This window comes from Sus scrofa, chromosome 16 (assembly GCF_000003025.6).
Source record: "Sus scrofa isolate TJ Tabasco breed Duroc chromosome 16, Sscrofa11.1, whole genome shotgun sequence".
NCBI lineage: Eukaryota > Metazoa > Chordata > Mammalia > Artiodactyla > Suidae > Sus > Sus scrofa.
Window position 1 is genome coordinate 35,923,011 of NC_010458.4, and position 20,095 is coordinate 35,943,105.

General features: G+C 35.5%; 1 protein-coding gene across 3 annotated transcripts in view; it reads left to right on the top strand.

Annotated features, from left to right (window-relative positions):
* Positions 1–20,095, top strand: part of MAP3K1 (mitogen-activated protein kinase kinase kinase 1) — a 74,797-nt gene that overhangs the window by 50,710 nt on the left and 3,992 nt on the right. For all 3 annotated transcript variants that reach the window (XM_003133973.5, XM_013984792.2, XM_013984793.2), the window contains 13 exons: positions 3,202–3,323; positions 3,899–3,980; positions 4,087–4,270; positions 6,381–6,659; positions 9,735–9,856; positions 12,099–12,190; positions 12,460–12,649; positions 12,893–14,174; positions 14,557–14,709; positions 15,566–15,728; positions 17,180–17,311; positions 18,783–18,925; positions 19,631–19,762. In XM_003133973.5, the coding sequence (XP_003134021.1) occupies positions 3,202–3,323; positions 3,899–3,980; positions 4,087–4,270; positions 6,381–6,659; positions 9,735–9,856; positions 12,099–12,190; positions 12,460–12,649; positions 12,893–14,174; positions 14,557–14,709; positions 15,566–15,728; positions 17,180–17,311; positions 18,783–18,925; positions 19,631–19,762 (3,076 nt within the window). The remainder of the gene's footprint in view (positions 1–3,201; positions 3,324–3,898; positions 3,981–4,086; positions 4,271–6,380; positions 6,660–9,734; positions 9,857–12,098; positions 12,191–12,459; positions 12,650–12,892; positions 14,175–14,556; positions 14,710–15,565; positions 15,729–17,179; positions 17,312–18,782; positions 18,926–19,630; positions 19,763–20,095) is intronic.

Consider the following 20,095-nt stretch of genomic DNA (forward strand, 5'->3'; position numbering starts at 1 on the left):
TTTGCCCATGTAGCTGAAGTAGCCATAGACAGTATGTGAATGAATTGGCATGGCTGTGTTCGAGTAAAATTTTATTCACAAAAGCTGATCAGAGACCAACTTGATCCTCCTTTACTTTGCTAATCCCTGCTCTCTACTCAGGTGAATTTACTTCTGAAAAAACTGCTTGAAAGAAATTCTGAGATGTCAAAAAAGTGGGCACAAAGATGTTTTTAATGGTTTCTTAAATGTGGAAACAACAAATGTGCTGCAATAACTGGATGCTTAAGAAGTTAGGATCTGTCTCATCAATGAAAAATGATGCCGCCATTTGAAGAAATTTAATGACAAGTAGAATTTTTATGATAATTCTGTTATATATTCAAAACAGAAATAGATCCACAGATATAGGAAACAAATTTATGGTTACCAAAGGGGAAAGGGAGAGGAGGGGTAAATCAGTAGTTTGGGATTAACACATACATACGACTATATATAAAACAGATAAACAACAAGCACCTACTGTTGCACAGGGAGCTACAATCAATATTTTATAATAACCTGTAAAAGAAAAGAATCTGAAAAAGAATACATACAACTGAATCACTTTGCTGTACAACTGAAACTAATTCAATGTTGTAAATCAACTATACTTCAATTTAAAATAATCTCTTAATATCATTGTACGTGTATGTAGATAAATGGTCTGAATAATGTTTATAAAATATGTACTTGGAAAAAAGATAGGCAGAAAATACCCCAGAAAGGAATTTTTTTCAGTTAGAGAACCATTTAATATGTTGCACTTGAATTTGAGTAAATCGTGGAACTTCATTTTTCATATATTTAACTCTTGAACAAGCTAGTTTTGGTGTCGTTACTTGAAAAATTAGTTGATCTTGGATCATCTTTGCCATTAATATTTTTATTACAGATTGTTGTAATAAATCATTTCTGCAGTGTTTCCATTAATTTTTTCATTAATATATGCATATTTTAACAGTTTTTCCCCACTCCTTGTAGCTCCCTAATTATGAGATAAATGGGACAGATAACTGGGAGGAAGAGAGACCAGTAAGCATACTTCACTGCAGGAGTCACGCATTGTGACGCTGAAGACATGCTTGTTCAGCTTTTAGGAAAGTTTTTTGGGGAACTGTTCTTTGCTGTCAATCACTCAGACCTGTTTTTCAGGAATTATAGCTTTAGATAGTAGCAGTGTAATATTGAGCCCAGGGGAAAACTGAGCTTAGTAGAGACTCTGGAATTTATAGGGGTAAGTAAGTATGGGATATTCTTCTCAAAGCCCAGTGATAAATCTGCTACAAACTGTTCTGTGATTTTGGGCAACTTATTTATAATAACTCAGAATCTTGTCTTTATGTTGTAATGGAAATACTGATTTTAAAAGCCACTCATCACATCCTGAAGGTTCAAACAAAAATTTGTAAATAGAAATAAAACCTTGCCCTTCATTCTGGGCTGCACACAAAATAACTTGTTAATAGTTTAATACATCTTTTAAAAATTAGGAGTTATCTTGTGGTGCAGCGGGTTAAGGATCTGTTATTGTCACTGCAGTGCCTTGGGTCACTGCTGTGGCACAGGTTGTCCCTGGCCCAGGAACTCCCACATGCTGCAGGTGCCCCCTCCCAAATTATAAAAAGCAAGGAATTTAAAAACTCTTCTCTGTACTCTGTGCTTATGCAGATTCACACACACACCAATACTACTCTCATCTTTCTTATTTTTAAATAAATATAAAACTATATATTTTAATCTGCAACTTTTTTTTTAAATTTAAAAAATGTTTTTACTTTATATATCAAGAAAATTTTCCTCAATACAAAAATATACACTACTTTCTTTTAGTAGCTGGCTACATAAGACTGAATGGATGAGACACAATATATTTTACCATTGCCATAATTAATGGACATTTAGTAACACTTTTGATTTTTTGTTTGCCTGTTAAATGCAAAAAATTTTCTTTTTTGTTTACACACAAAATACTTCTGTAAGACAGCATCCTAGAAAATAGGTTTTTTTTTAGGTCATGGGTATATACATTTAGTACTTGAAGAAATACTAGCAAATTCCTTTCCAAAAATTTCAGGTTTTTTATTCCTACCAGTAATATATATGAGAACCTGTTTTCCTGTGCCATTATCAACCTATTTAATTTGTGTGGGTCAGATTATCCTCCACCAACCCAGAAAAAAAGACAAATAAAATAAGATAGAGCTTTATTAATTTAACATGTATTTTGTACTTTTTCCAAATTTATTGGCTACTGGTATTTTTCATTTATCTTCTTTTCTCATTTTACTGTTAATATTTTTTTTACCAATTTTAAATCCACTTCGTATAATAGGAATAGTCAAATATATATAATTCAAATATACATAATAAAGTTATAATTTTGCCATAAATGGAATCATTCTAAAAAAGCTAGAATTCTGTCATGTTATCTGTTGTTTTTCACCATACAGCATACTATGGATATTTTTCTTTGTCATCATGCATGGATCTCTTTGATCCTTTTCAGAGACTTCATAGTGTCTTGGTGTACCATTTTTTTAAAACACTTTTTGATGTTCACTTGGTTGATTTTTTTTCCAATATGCCAAATAATACTGCAGTGAACATTCACACAAATATATCTTTATTATTTGTGTCCATTCCCTTATGATATATTCCTTGAAGGCTAGTTGAAAGGTTATATGCATTAAAAATGTGATATATTTGTTTCTAGGAAAGTTGGATCAGTTTATAAACCTACCAAAAGTGTCTGATATGGGTCTTAATACTTAAGGATGTGGAATAGATGAGCTCTGTGGTTCTTCCAATACTTGAAATCTTGAAACTGTTGGCATATAGTATGCTTGTACATAGTTAAACCTTATTAGCAGTTTGTTTATTCAAAAGGTCCAATAACAGAATTTTGGGGACACATATTTCTCTTAAGATTGTAGTTCATATATTGAATTATAGTCATAGCAAGAAAAGGTTAAACCATACCCACAACCTGTAAATTCATAATGGTGTGAATCTGATTCAGAATTACTGTGTATTAACAGGAGAAATACTTCTCTTATAACCTATACAAGAATTTTAAATTATTTTTCATAGTCCAAAGAAACCAAAATTGTTTTTAGCAATATGGCATTAATTCTCTTACATTCTTTTGTGGATAATGCTTTTGTTTCCTCTTCCTTATAGTATAAAAGATGAAGAGGAACAGATGTGTCCTATTTGCTTGTTGGGTATGCTTGATGAAGAAAGTCTTACAGTGTGTGAAGATGGCTGCAGGAACAAGCTGCACCACCACTGCATGTCAATCTGTATGTGGCTTTTTTTTCCCTATGCTTATTCAACACAGTTACTCTGTGAGCTAACTATGATTCAGGACTTGAACATAGCCTCTGGGGAGACTAGCGAGAGAAGGAAAGAAGTATATTTACGCTATATGTGAAGTTTTCAATGAACAGTAGTTCAGGATCTCTTAGGAGATGAACTATGTGAGCAAAGAAATGTTAGAAAGTGTGACACGTGTGGTAGTGGAAGTCACTCACAGAATTAGAGTTGTGATCTGGAAGGTGCACATTGGGGGAAGGAGGTGTAGGAAGGCCTGGACAGGCGTTCCAGAAAAGGTAACATCAAAGCAAGCTCTGGAATAGCATTACCAGTTTATCAAGTGGGCAGAATGTTTTGAAAGAGAGTCCATAAAATACATCTTATATAACTTAAAAAATAGCATTTGCAGAAATTACGAGCATTAGAATAACCTGCTATGTTTAGAATTTTTTGAGGTTCCTTCCATATAAATTCTAGATTAACCATTATGAACAATTATTACATAAATACTTAATGTTAAATATTTATATTTTTGTCAGTGTTTTTTTCCTTAATTTTTCAGGGGCAGAAGAATGTAGAAGAAATAGAGAACCTTTAATATGCCCCCTTTGTAGGTCTAAGTGGAGATCCCATGATTTTTACAGGTAAAAATTATGAATTAATGATTTGGGTATGTTTAATAAAAATGCTCTCAGAGTGTTATTTAAATCCGTTAATTTTTTTAGCAAGCTTTGTTAATTTTTCATTTAGCCATGAGTTGTCAAGCCCTGTGGATTCCCCTTCTTCCCTGCGAGCTGCACAGCAGCAAACCACACAGCAGCATCCCTTAGCTGGATCACAACGAAGGAATCAGGAGAGCAATTTTAACCTTACTCATTATGGAACTCAGCAGATCCCTCCTGCTTATAAAGATTTAGCTGAGCCATGGATTCAGGTAAGTAGTTCTTATTCTTCAGTTCTCCATGAAACATTTATAGACCAATTAATGTAGTTGTCTCCCCAGTTGTTTATAATTTAAGAAAGTACTTTTGCTTATCTCCATCATGACTCATTTCATTGAGAATTTTCATTTTACCTTTGGTGTTAATACTATGCCACTTACAGAGTTAAACTTCAAAAATTCTTTGTAGTCTTACCTCCCATCTCTAGAAACATCTTCCTGAACTGACAGACATAAACATTTACCCAAGGATAGAGGATCCATTTAATAGTAACTTGTCCCAGTGTTTAATCCCATTCCTTCCAAGAATTTCTGTCATTTTCTTATTTGCTTCCATTTAAAGTCAGTTTCTTCTTTCTGTATTTTTCATGGTATATGTTAGGTACTAAAAAATTGTTAAATGGATGAGTAAGAAAAAATATGTGGTATTTGCCTTGTATTAGTCATTTTTATTTGTAAGGACAGTTTCCATTCCTTTACTTTCTCTTCTGCTTAAATGCTTTTTCATCCTCAGTAAGTCAGAATTTCGGTTGGTTGGTTGGATTCTAATGATGTTTTTTGTTGTTGTCTGATTAGTCCATTTTTTTTTTTTAATGTAGAATCCAAAACCAGACAATATCTCCAGTAGATAAATAGTGAGGTAAAATATTTTCAATAATCTGGTAAATTCTGTTTAATAATTAAACTTGTAAACAGATACAATAATTTAAGCTTATATATCAGTAGGATTTATTTCCTTTTTCTTTTTGTGACCATTTATAGTCCTGCAGTTTTTGAATCCTCTTTTCTCAGCATTTTAACAACCTAATATGAATGTAGCAAAATTTGCAAACTTAATAAATATATCTCATTTATTTTTACCTAGTTCATTAATGGTTTTTAATGTAGGCCCTCACCTGCCCCTTCATGAATCCTCAAGAAAACTGTCCTGTTGATATTGAGCTATTGGATGCCCATTTTTTCAAAACAGTGGCCTAGTTTGTTTTGCTTAAGCTCTAGGTTGGACTAGGCTATATGCTCCTAATTTTTTAAATAAGAATATCATATTAGACATATGCATATAATAAATCCACTATATTTTAATTGATTTATTCTCCTTTATTATCACTTTAGTATCACATTATCAAAGAACACATAAAAATGTCATGATTTATTTTCCCCAAATTTCTGCTTATTCATCTCTAACATTTAGAAAGTTTTCATATGATGCGTTATCTTAGTTAACTGTACCTTTAGCTCTGGTCCATAATGTCAAGACAATGCACCTGTTCTTTTCTTTAAGGACTCTTTGGCTTTGCAGATATGATAATGATAGCTATAATGACATGCACTTTAATTATAAATATTTCATTATCCTTTGCTGATTTAAACACAGTATTTTTCTTTAGTCTTTTGATTTTCCACTGCATTTATTATATATGATATATATATTTATGTCCACACCTTTGGCATATGGAAGTTCCCATGCCAGGGACTAAATCCGAGCCACAGCTGTGACCTGCACTCAATCCTTTAACCCACTGTGCTGGGCCAGGGATTGAACCTGCACCTTACAGCAACCCAAGCTTCTACAGTTGGACTCTTAACCCACTGTGCCACAGCAGGAACTCATCATATTTTTTTCTAATTAATCAAATAAGAACCTTTGACTTAGCACTGTCATTGATAGGAGAAATACTCTGTATCTTGAACGTCAGCCCCAGTGCCTTTCTTGTCTTGGCTTTGTTTGTTTTTTGTTAATCTTGCTTCAGTTTTTTTCTCTGTAAAATACCTTAACACAAATACAGATTTAAGGTTCTTCACCGATTTATTTTGTTTTGTGGCAAGCGCAAGAGTACAGAAATGCATATAAATCCATCTAATTGCCTAATGGTGTCCACTCTTAATTTTACTTGAGCTAATATATGTTAAGGGCTTTTGATAATTACCAGTTAAACTTCAGTATAAAATTCCTCCTTATGGACATGTTTTTAAATTGTAGAGTGTGGTGAAGATTTAAGAAATGACCAATTTTCTTTTAGTAATCACAAATCATGCTTAATGCAAAACACTCTAGGTTCATTGCTTTTTCTTCACATTGACCATTTTGTTTGTTTGATTATAGGTATTTGGAATGGAACTCGTTGGCTGCTTATTTTCTAGAAACTGGAATGTAAGAGAGATGGCTCTCAGGCGTCTTTCCCACGATGTTAGTGGGGCTCTGCTATTGGCAAATGGGGAGAGCACTGGACATTCTGGGAGCAACGGTGGAAGCAGTCCGAGTGCTGGAGCCACTAGTGGGTCTTCCCAGACCAGTATCTCAGGAGATGTGGTGGAGGCGTGCTGCAACATTTTGTCAATGGTCTGTGCTGACCCTGTCTACAAAGTGTACGTTGCTGCTTTAGTAAGTAGCTTTATTCTATAACCATAGCATTATGGGTTTGTTTAGGGGGGTTTTGTGTGTGACAGTTTGCATTTATCATTTTTAAGATTCAGCAAAACTACTTTACCTGATTGAATTCTGGAAAATTCAAATTTAGTTTTTATCCATAGTCCCGGAAAATTCAGTTTTCTAATTAATCTGTTCATTTGGATGTCACTTTTCTTTATACTATTTACTTTTCTCCCCTAAAGTAGCTGTTCATATCTTTACATTTGCCTTACCTAATACATGACCAAATCAAAAATATTTTATGGGATAGCAAGGTAATCAAAGTTACTTTGATTTTTTTTTTAATTTGATATTAATAGACATGAAGAACAACTGATTTTCAATAAACATTGGTGTATGGAAATTCAGAAGCCTTTTCACAGAAGAGAGGATTCCATGACATAGATTACTGAGTTTTTCTGTTTTAATCTGTTAGAAGTTATCTTTCATGAGTAGGATGGAATGACAAGGCAGCTGTTGTTTGTAATTTTGGAGGCTAATTTGATTTTCTTCATTATGAGTGTGTGTATATATATACATACATATATATATATATATCTTTAGAAGAGGGTTTCTCAGCCTCTGTACTTACTGACATTGAGAAAGATAATTATTTCTTGTAAGCAGTACTGTCTCATGCATTGTAGGATGTTTAGCAGCATTCCCAGTCTCTACCCACTAGATATCCCCTCCCCTTAGTCATGACAGCCAGCATTGTTTCCAGGCATTGCTGACTGTACCTTGAGGGTCAAAACTGCCCCCCAGTTCAGAACAGCTGCTTTAGAATAATTCTTATCTAGTCTGTTTTTAAAACTCACTCATCTCTTTGCTTCCACTCGTAATCTTTTTCTAATCCATCCTATAATAACTATGAGAGATAGTTTAATGTGGTTGTGAACATTAGTTTGGAGTCAGAATTGAGTGACTTCATAATTTATCATCCCAGCTGGGATATTTGAATAATATGCTAATTAAACTGGGACTGGTCTAGGCAATTGGGATGTATGGTCAAGATCATAGACACCTTGATTCAAATTCCGGTTCTCCAGTTTGCTAGAAGTATAACTTTTAGGACTCTTAAACTTTAGCTTTCTCTCCTATAAAATAATGGAAGTATTTATCCTTTAGGTCTGAGATGAGACTGAGTAGAAACCTTTAACCATAACATCTAGTACACTGTAAGAACACTGACTATGGTAGCTGTCATTATTCCTTAAATGCCACTTTATTCTCCAGCCCAGAAACCTTTAGAGGTTTCTTTTTCTTTAGCAACATTTCCTAAAACATATTCTGTGAAGATTTGACTGAATTATATAAAGTCCCTGAAGGACTTCTATGTTCAGTTAAAATTGATGAGCACTGAATTACATGAGGTTAAATGGGTCTGTTCACTGAAAGCTTTCTAGGAACTTCCAGTGATTTCACATACATTGGGAATCTAATCATGGGGTAAGATTAATTATTTCCCAAATTGATCTTACCATGATCTGTTTTTCATGTAGCGTCTTAAGGGACCAGCATACCAGCACACTTTACAATAAAGACCAGGGTTCTTGGCTCAGCCTTTTACCTCTTTCATCTTAACTGTTTTTGAATGCAAACCTTGACTGCTCAGTATACTGTCTTACTATTTGGTTTATTATTATTGTTATTATTCCCAATGAGTGTGTGAGCTCATGGAGTACAGGGACTCTGTGAATGATGCTGTATTCTGATTCCTCTACACTTATTTAGTGTGATAGGCATGGTGGAGGCAGAAATGGTTCCGGTCCTTAGAGCTCTCCCTTCCCTTTCTCCCCTCCCTCTTGCCTTCTTTGTCTTCCTCCTTCTCCCTCACCATATATAATTTTTTCCTGAACCATTTGAAAATTATGTTCAGGCATCATGACGTTTCCCTTTGAATACTTTAGCTTTTGTCTCTTAAGAACAAATACATTCTTATGTATAACCACGGTGCAGTCAGCATACTCAGGAAACTCGGCATTAAAAACATTACTGTTATGTACATATTAAATGTTAAGTCCATATTCACATGTCCCCAATTGTCCCAACTGTGTCCTTTACAATTAACCTGCAGACCTTAATCAATTTCATCAGTTTTTCCATTAGTGTCTTTTTTCTCTTTTGGGATCCAGTCCAGGGTCTTACCTTGCGTTTAGTTGTCATGCCCCCTCAATCTCTTCCCTTCTGTGACAGTCCCTCAATCTTTTTCTTTTGTAGACTTTGACATATCTTTGAAGTATACTGGCCAGTTATTCTGAACAGTTTCCCTCAATTTGGGTTTATCTGATATTTTCTCATTATTAGATTATATATGCAACTTTTTTTTTTTTTTTTTTTGGTAAGAACACCAGAGGTGATGTGACCTTCTCAGTGAATTGTTATCAGGGGTACATCGTGTCAGTCTAATTATTGGTGATGCCATCCTTCATCACTTGATTAAGGTGATGTCGTGGGCGAGTTACTTTAAGACTGTACAGATATCCTGTTTCTATTCACAGATTTTATTAGCATTTGTCAGTGGATCATGCCCACAGCAATGATTACTATGGTGTTCTAATGGTGATCTATTTCCTGTGTTCCTTCAGTATTAATTAATTGGAATTCTTCCATAAAGAACAGCTGTCTCTTCTCCCCCATTCATATATTTATTCAGTTTTTTATTTCCATCACCATAGACTCATAAGTACTTATTTTATTCTATGAGTTATAATTCAGTATTATGACGTATTTTGTAGTTCACATTACTCTAGCTTTGGCCATTGGGAACTTTTTCAAGTTTGCTCCTTTTCTTTTTAAAATAACTTGCATTTTGAAATTAATTCAGACTTTCAAAAATAACGGAAATAGTTGAGAGTTCCTTTCTACCTTATCTATTTACTTATTCAATTTTTTATTTGTATTGGTTATCAACTCATAGAGTCTTATTTACAGGTAATAATCTATTCCTGTTGTTATTTTGTTTCTCTAGTTGTCTCAGATTAGGCCATTGTCTCTGATGCTTTTTAAATATAGTTAAACTAACCTTCTGTTTCCTCCCCCCACCAGAAAACGTTGAGAGCCATGTTAGTATATACTCCTTGCCATAGTTTGGCAGAAAGAATCAAGCTGCAGAGACTTCTCCGGCCAGTTGTAGACACCATCCTTGTCAAGTGTGCAGATGCCAATAGGTAAGGCCTTATCAGTGAGCTGCTTCAAACCCTCTTGTCTTAAAAACATAGCATGGAGCCTCACACCTAGTGAATATTTGATCCATACTTATTAAATGAAGCTTTAAATATTGCTTTCTAATATTAGATTTGAAATTAACATGTAATAGTTAAAGGTCTTAATGACTAGGAGGAAGAACTAATGGCAAGGAAAAACCATGCTAACACACTGCATGGACCTCCACATTATTGTGCTATGATTGGTTCTCTTTTATTTTTTATTTTTTTTTGGTCTTTTGTTGTTGTTGTTATTGTTGTTGTTGTTGCTATTTCTTGGGCCGCTCCTGCGGCATATGGAGGTTCCCAGGCTAGGGGTTGAATTGGAGCTGTAGCCACTGGCTTACGCCAGAGCCACAGCAACGCGGGATCCGAGCCGCGTCTGCAACCTACACCACAGCTCACGGCAACGCTGGATTGTTAACCCACTGAACAAGGGCAGGGACCGAACCCGCAACCTCATGGTTCCTAGTCGGATTCATTAACCACTGCGCCACAACGGGAACTCCAGTTCTCTTTTATTTTAAAGTAATATTCTTAAACTGAAGTCCAGTTGATAAGAACAATAGCTGATATGTATGTGTATATATATAAAGTGTAATCTCATTTTAGAGAGTTACATGGGATAGGAACCAATAAAATGATTATACATGCTTTGCATTATCAGGACTGAAAAAAAAAACAAACCCCAACTCGGTTCCATTATTTTGTGATGGAACTTTATTCTAATTATAGTTTATGTCAAATAACAACAGCAACAGAAATTCCAAATATCCTCACCCTATCCTTAGAGATCAGCAAGAAACAGGAATAGCCCTAATTGGAGAATTGGAGGTATAAAGATTTGAGGTAAAGAAATGAGGTATGGTGATAGAGAAAATGAGCACAAACTATGCTTTTATTAAACCACTGGTTCTCTCTGCCCTCACCCCCTGACACCTTTCCATAAAGTGGCAGGAAAAGGCCACTTTTCATACTTTTCATATAATAAGGCATAGCTACAGTAAACACTTGTAGCTGTTCTCATCTCTTCATGTCCCAGCAGATCTCAGGTGGTAAGAAGCACTGACTCTCCCTTGTTTTGCCTCTGACATTTCACTCTTGGAGCTCTCTCAGTCCAACTTTGTCTTCTTTCTTAAGCCACATGATGCAGTAGTAGAGGGTCTCAAAAATTAAGCACTTAACTTTCTTTGACTTTTCTCATCTCATGAAGTCTATCTTTTGCCTCCATTGTTTTCTCTACACAAGCCTACAGATTGTAAGTATTAGAGGTTTTATTACTGCTTACAGAGAATACTATAAATATCTGAAAAAATTTAACAAGTAATTTGCAAAATGCATAGGGAAATCATTTTGCTTCTTTTTTTTTTTTTTTTTTTCAGTCTTTTTGCTATTTCTTGGGCCGCTCCTGCGGCATATGGAGGTTCCCAGGCTAGGGGTCTAATCGGAGCTGTGGCCGCCAGCCTACGCCAGAGCCACAGCAACGCAGGATCCGAGCCGCGTCTGCAACCTACACCACAGCTCACGGCAATGCCGGATCGTTAACCCACTGAGCAAGGGCAGGGACCGAACCCGCAACCTCATGGTTCCTAGTTAGATTCGTTAACCACTGCGCCATGACGGGAACTCCTCATTTTGCTTCTTAATGTTACAATAATTTTTTTTTCTGAGAACTATTAAAGTAAAAGCATAAATGTTTTCATGGCATTTGTTTCGTTGTCTACTTTCTGAAATTCTAAAGTTAGTTGTTTACCTGGTCACTTGAATGGTTGAACATTATAAGAAATATGGTAGAGACCTAAGATATTTAAAAGTGACTATGGTTGTATGAAGAGAAAGTAAAGGTTTTGGATTTAATTCAAGAGTTCTTAGTGAAAATTCAGAAATCAAAATGTTGAGGTTTTCTTTCTTATTTTAAGATAAGATAATAAAAATAAGCCTTTTATCTGGTTTGATATTTAATACTTGCTATTTAAGAGCCAGTAGTGAAGATTCAATGCCAAACATAGAGGATAAGGTAAAATTTATAAAATTAGACCTAATAATAATATCATTTATAGTGACATCATTAATGCAATTTTAGTGGCTGGAAAGCAGACACTCCTGAAAACATTTTTTCCCAGCTTTTCCCAAAGCATTATTACATTACTACTCCCCTTTTAGTATATGTTTATCCAAGTCTGATGATGCTTCCTTTCATTTGTAGTCGCACAAGTCAGCTGTCTATATCAACGCTATTGGAATTGTGCAAAGGCCAAGCAGGAGAGTTGGCAGTTGGCAGAGAAATACTTAAAGCTGGTAATAACTTTGTACTTAATATTAACATAGCATGTTTTATCATTTTCCTTAGCAGTTAATCTCATAATCTCCAGGAGGACAGTTGTATGATTTTGAAGTAATTTTGTAAATTGACTCAGCTAATACTAGAAATAGGAATTAATCTAAAAGAGAAATTCTTAAAATTAATACAATTCAGAGTATTTATTGACCTTATACCATTTGATCATGTTTTGTTTTTAGATATTAATATCACTGTTTTTCAGTTATTTTCACTTTCCTTTTTTTAGGATCCATTGGCATCGGCGGTGTTGATTATGTCTTAAATTGTATTCTTGGAAACCAAACTGAATCAAACAACTGGCAAGAACTTCTGGGCCGCCTTTGTCTCATAGATAGACTGCTGTTGGAATTTCCTGCTGAATTTTACCCTCATATTGTTAGTACTGATGTTTCACAAGCTGAGCCTGTTGAAGTCAGGTAATTTTTCTTCTGAAAATACATTACTTCTCCTCTTCTTACCCCATCCCCCCAAAAAATCCCACCCCCCAAAAAGGACGTTTCTCCTTCTAAAAAAGACTCAGAAATTACAAAGCATGTATAGGTTACTAATACCTTAATATTTGATTGACGTGTGCTATAAATTAGTACCATCTTTTTTATCTGTATATATTTTACAGTAATTTTGACTTACTTTGTAATTGAATGTGTTTTTTCTTTCAGGTATAAGAAGCTGCTGTCCCTCTTAACCTTTGCTCTGCAGTCCATTGATAATTCCCACTCAATGGTTGGTAAACTCTCCCGAAGGATATATTTGAGTTCTGCAAGAATGGTTACTGCAGTACCCCATGTATTTTCAAAACTGTTAGAAATGCTGAATGTTTCCAGTTCCACTCATTTTACCAGGATGCGTCGTCGTTTGATGGCTATTGCAGATGAGGTGGAAATTGCTGAGGCCATCCAGCTGGGCATAGACGAGACTTTGGATGGTCGACATGACAGCTTTTTGCAGGCACCTGTGCCTAACAACTATCCAGAAGCCACAGAGAACAGTTCCCTTGAGCGCACAGACCATTTAGAGAAAACTGGAAAAGGATTGTGTGCTACAAAATTGAGTGCCAGTTCAGAGGACATTTCTGACCGACTGGCCAGCATTTCAGTAGGACTTCCTAGTTCAGCAACAATGGAGCAACCAAAGCCAATGGTTCAAACAAAAGGCAGACCCCACAGTCAGTGTTTGAACTCCTCTCCTTTATCTCATCATTCCCAGTTAATGTTCCCAGCCTTGTCAACTCCTACTTCCTCTGTCCCATCTGTACCAGCTGGCACCGTAACAGATGTCTCTAAGCATAGACCTCAGGGATTTGTTCCCTGCAAAATACCTTCTGCATCTCCTCAAACACAGCGCAAGTTTTCTCTACAGTTCCAGAGAAACTGTTCTGAAAACAAAGACTCAGATAAACTCTCCCCAATCTTTACTCAGTCAAGACCCCTGCCCTCCAGTAATATACACAGGCCAAAGCCATCTCGACCTGCTCCAAGTAATACAAGTAAACAGGGAGATGCCTCAAAAAATAGCATGACACTTGATTTGAACAGTAGTTCCAAATGTGATGACAGCTTTGGCAGTAGCAGCAATGGTAGTAATGCTGTTATACCCAGCGATGAGACAGTGTTCACCCCAGTAGAGGAGAAATGCAGATTAGATGTCAATACAGAGCTCAACTCCAGTATTGAGGACCTTCTTGAAGCATCTATGCCTTCAAGTGACACAACAGTAACTTTTAAGTCAGAAGTTGCTGTGCTCTCTCCTGAGAAGGATGAAAATGATGATACCTATAAAGATGATGTAAATCATAATCAAAAGTGCAAAGAAAAGATGGAAGCTGAAGAAGAAGAAGCTTTAGCAATTGCCATGGCAATGTCAGCGTCTCAGGATGCCCTCCCCATAGTTCCTCAGTTACAGGTTGAAAATGGAGAAGATATCATCATTATTCAACAGGATGTAAGTATATTGTGTCTTTAAGAGTTTAGAGAATTTCCTTGGGCCATGCTAAAATAAATCTAATTCAGAAATACAGCTTTTAACATGAGTGAACTGTTAGAAGCAAGTTTTTCACATAGAATTGACTCTACAACATTTATATCATTATTTGAACCAAAATATCTGTTGCCTATTTCAGAGGCACTTCTGGTTGATTCTGCAGTGGTGATCACTTATGCATTTGACATTGATCACCAGCATTGTCCATTCAGAGGTCAGGTTTATAGGTGATTTGGGAAGCTAGACTGAGCAAGAGTAATATTTAATATTTTTCCAGGCCATTTTCACAAACTCTGATTCTTTTAACTTAACAGTAAATACATTGCTTTCATTTAATATGTAGACACCAGAGACTCTACCAGGACATACCAAAGCAAAACAGCCTTATAGAGAAGACACCGAATGGCTGAAAGGTCAGCAAATAGGCCTTGGAGCATTTTCTTCTTGTTACCAAGCTCAAGATGTGGGAACTGGAACTTTAATGGCCGTTAAACAGGTAAATGTGTAATGAGCATGTAAATGATTAAAATTATAAAAATGAAACAAATCAAAAAATAAAGGGTATATCCCGTGTGTATATATTTTTTAGTCTTTTGAAGTTTTCAGAAACCTAAATTTCAGAGTAGATGTTGCCAAAGCAACAAAAGCATCATGAGTTCTATTTGGAAGTTGAACCATCATTATCGTAAGCTGTAATACCAAGATGGGCCTTATAATGGCTTTGTTTTTGTGTGTGTGCTTTTTAAGTATGATTTTATACTCATTTAAGCAAAATTATTGGGGTAACATCATCTTGGGCTTTCTGTTGTTTTATAAGGAGCATACCTTTCAAGATGTGACAGTAATAAAGTTTTCATTTTTAAGTTGTGTGGATTCTTCTCCCAGGATGGGGCTTTTCTCATTTTTTAGTCTGTTTTCAGACAGTTTTGAAGGATTGGCTGTGTCCTTTTTTTTTTTTTTTTTTTTTAATCATTTCCTGATATTCTATTGCTACTGCTTCTTAAGTTAGATTCTTATTATCTAAAAGATTTTGATAATAAAGTCATTGGGTTTTTTGGGGAGGTTGTTTGTTTGTTTTGGCTGTGCCCACAGCATGCAGAAGTTCCCAGGCCAGGGACTGAACCTGCATCACAGCAGGGACCTGAGCCACACCAGGGATATAGCCAGATCCTTTAACTTCTAGGCCACCAGGGAACTCCTGCCTTAGTTTTTTATAAAGTATCTGACATTTCATCCATGAGCAGAAATGCCATCTACTATTAATATATAAGCTAACTTGGGTTTGTCCATTTTAGATCAGGTTGTTAGTGAAAATTATAAACAAAGAATTCAAAACTTTATAATTGAAACAGGTGACATATGTCAGAAATACATCTTCTGAGCAAGAAGAAGTAGTAGAAGCATTAAGAGAAGAGATAAGAATGATGAGCCATCTGAATCATCCAAACATCATTAGGATGTTAGGAGCCACATGTGAGAAGAGCAATTATAATCTCTTCATTGAGTGGATGGCAGGTAAGTTCATGTTTTAAAAAAATTATAGATAGTAGTACATAGATTTAACTTTTTTGCTTGATATTAAATTTAGGAAAAACAGTTTAATGAACACTTACTTTTATTAAATATTTAGATTTCTACAAGCAGATTGCCCCAGCATAGTAGTATAGACTGTAAATATTTTGTCTTTCATTTAAATATAAATATTCATTACCTCTGACTTTTAAACTGATTTTTCAGTGTTTCTTTTAAAATGATTGTGTACCACCGTTTTCTAGGAATAATTTTTTTAAACTAGCTATGATACCATCAATATTTTTCCAGGTGGCCCATCATTAATTGGACAGATTTAGGAGATGTTTTAACATGACAGTATAAAAATAAAGATACACCTGGAAATTAAAATTTAAATTAATCTAAAATTAAGAAACAAGTTGAAAACATGAGGTTGAACTTTGTCATCTACTTAAACAGACTATTATTGTGTAGTATACATATAATGAATGAATGAATACATATATGCTTGGTTTTTCTTGGATTTTTTTGAGGAATGTATTTCTATTTAAAAATAGGATACATATATGAATACATATATGCTTGGTTTTTCTTGGATTTTTTTGTTTGAGGAGTGTATTTCTATTTAAAAATCATTTCTTTAGTACATTTTCTCATGTTGGTTGTAGACAGGTTGATGGTTGCATATAGCTTTACACCATAAACTTTTTTTTTTTTTTTTGTCTTTTTGCCATTTCTTGGGCCGCTCCCATGGCATATGGAGGTTCCCAGGCTAGGGGTCGAATCGGAGCTGTAGCTGCTGGCCTACGTCAGAGCCACAGCAACACGGGATCCAAGCTGCGTCTGCAACCCTACACCACAGCTCACGGCAACACTGAGCAAGGCCAGGGATCGAATCTGCAACCTCATGGTTCCCAGTCTCGTTAACCACTGCGCCACGACGGAAACTCCAACACTATAAACATTTTTAGATAAGACTCACTGAGTTTGTGACTCAGACCAGAGCTGCTAAATAGTAGGATATGAAGCCTAACTCTGGGTCTTCTGGCTCCTCCTGTTCTTTTTACCTTCTGTTAAATAACATGTTACCACTGTTTACCTAAGTCATTAAGAAAGGCATTTTTGTTTACCTTGGTCAAAAAGAGAGGTGAATTGTACATGAAAAATACTTCCATCCAAACTCGTTAACTTTTAAAGCTTTCTGATATCTTGACCTTCCAGAAGAGCAGTTCATGAAAGTTCTATGAAAATATCTCCTAATTGATAAATTTTGAGATTACTGGAATGTGTTAGTTTTTAAATCAGTTTCACTTCTGATGTAAATTATAAATTTAGCACTTCAGATGTGAATGTGAGCTCATGCAGTGCAAGCTTATGTAACCAAAGTGTAATAGACAATTTGAATTCTGGCTTAAGTTTACGATTAATTATTATTATTACCCATTTGTCTTTAGGGGGATCTGTGGCTCATTTGCTTAGTAAATATGGAGCCTTCAAGGAATCAGTAGTTATTAACTACACTGAACAGTTACTTCGTGGCCTTTCGTATCTCCATGAAAACCAGATTATTCACAGAGATGTCAAAGGTAAGAATTCTTTTATCTGCATATTATCAGTAAGTAGAAAATAGATGTAATTTTAAAACTTAGTCCTTTGTTGTATTTTGGGGTTTTTTTCTCTTTTTTTTTGGATGCAAACTGTTATATTTGGAATGGATGGGCAGTGGGGCCCTACTTTGTACAGCACAGGGAAATGTGTGTGATTGGGTCACTTTGCTGTACAACAGAACTTGAAGAAACTTAGACCTTTGTTGACAGTTTCTAACTTGAGATCAACTGTGGGATTGTTTCTTCTGAGTAACTCAAACCACGAGAACTATTAGAAGTGAAAGGAACTTTCAAGGTCATGTATTCTGCCTTCCTTGGAGAGGTTATGACTTTTCCAGTCTCACTGCTAACTGATGGCAGACCAAGAACAGAATCCAGGTCTCTGATTCCTTGTCTTGGTCTCATGATGTATTGCCTCCCCAGAAGTTCCTGTTCCTGGTTTTATTTAAAATAATTGGCTATAAGGAAAAGGAATCTGAAAAAAGAGTATGTATGTATGTGTATGTGTGTATCTATTGAGTAACTTTGGTTTTCTTATTTTTTTTTAGATGTGCACAATTTTTTTAAGATTTTTCTTTTTTCTGTTATAGTTGATTTACAATGTTCTGTCAGTTTCTGCTATACAGCAGTGACCCATTCACATATATACGCACACACACACTACCTACATTCTTTTTTTCACACTGTCCTCCGTCATGTCAACTTTGGTTTTCTGACATGAACGCCTTTAGGATTTGACATAACATAGTCAAATAATTTTATAACATTAATTTTTATTAAGCTATAATTATGAAATTGCAGTATAAAGTTTGAATTGGTCTAGTATGTTTCAATAGAACTTTGTCTTAAACCATAAACTCTACTAAAATTTGAACTTTGAGGATTTTTTTTTTTTTTTTCTTTCTTGGGGCCACACCTGTGGCATATGGAGGTTCCCAGGCTAGGGATACAATCGAAACTGTAGCTGCAGGCCTACACCATAGCCACAGCAAGAAAGGATCCGAGCCTCGTCTGTGACCTCCACCACAGCTCACAGTAACACCAGATCCTTAACCCATTGAGGGAGGCCAGGGACCGAACCCTCATCCTCATGGATGCTAGTTGGGTTTGCTAACCGCTGAGCTGGGAACTCCTGAGGAAATATTTTTTGTTAGGAATCACTATATTAAAGGTTTACCACTTTAAAGTTTTATTAAATCTGTGCCTTTGTTCCTTATGCCTTGATGCTTCATCAGATTTTTCCTCTGAGGTTTTGGATTCCCTTTATTTTACACTGCAGAGACCTGGGTGCCTGTAGGAGTACAGTGAATTGAGAAAGAGAGTAGATTCTCTGACATGTACTCTACTTCTTTCTTTTGTTGCTGTCCTATTTCATTAATAGTATTTTACTGAGTTTTTAATCTGTTTTTTGATTTTAACATATGAGGTCATTTGCGGTTTTTGTTGACAGGTGCCAATTTGCTAATTGACAGCACAGGTCAGAGACTGAGAATTGCTGATTTTGGAGCTGCAGCCAGGTTGGCATCAAAAGGAACTGGTGCGGGAGAGTTTCAAGGACAGTTGTTGGGGACGATTGCATTTATGGCACCTGAGGTGAGAAACAGCTTTGAGTGTGATGAAATATTTTGCAATTCTGTGTGACAGCATTATACCAAGTAATTCTGCAGTGTTATCCACTATGTGCTGACTAATTAGAAGTTTATGGCCCTAAAAACAAGGTTTTAATGATAGCCTTGATTTCAGACCATTAATCCCTGCCTTCCCATAGCCTTTAAGCAAATCTATTAAAACCTATTTCTAACAGAGAATTATTGGGTAATTTATAGTAGTTGTTTTGAACTCAACCCAAAGTACACATAATAGAAATTTTTTAAATTGTTCTCTATTACAAGAGGAGATGAGCACACAAAAGCAAATCTTAGTAGAAGCTTTAGAAGTAGTACCAGTTGTTTAAGCGTTGCTGCTTTGACCTTGGCCGCCTCTTCTGTTGTGTTTAGAACTCTTCATGTTCATACATAGTGATTATTGTCTTCTTGCCCTGTAGTTTGCTAAACGTACTGAGGTGGCTTTGAAATTCTATGATACAACCCTGCTTCAGGATCTCACAATTCTCCAAAATATTTTTGTTCCACATATGAGATAAAGTTTGTTAATGAAATAAATGAGACATCAGGTAGTCTATGGAATTGCTGTCTCAAGCACTGTTTTACTCTGAAGTAAAAAAACTAGAATCCATAACTACAGAATGGCTTTTTTTAATGAGTCATATTTCCAAATTAACCCTCGGCTTTATTTTAGGTCCTAAGAGGTCAGCAGTATGGTAGGAGCTGTGATGTATGGAGTGTTGGCTGTGCTATTATAGAAATGGCTTGTGCTAAACCACCTTGGAATGCAGAAAAACACTCCAATCATCTTGCTTTGATATTTAAGGTAATTGTGAGATAAATTACTTATTTTTGCTAAAATTGGCAAGGGGCAAATTTTCATGGGTTCTCCTTAACTATCAACCTAACGTGAAGGCATATCTTCCGTGAAATAAATACATGTTTATATCTCCAGGAATTTATGTGGTGTGGTGAATGTTGGCAGCATATACAGTCACTTCTCATTATTCATGGTAGTCAAGTCCCTGAATCTGCAAATACTGAACCACTGCTTCTGGATGAAATATGTATCTATATATGTATATATCAAACATTTGAATTAAAAAACTTGAAGCTCTTTACGTATTGCATGATCAAAAATTTTTTATTCTAATTTATT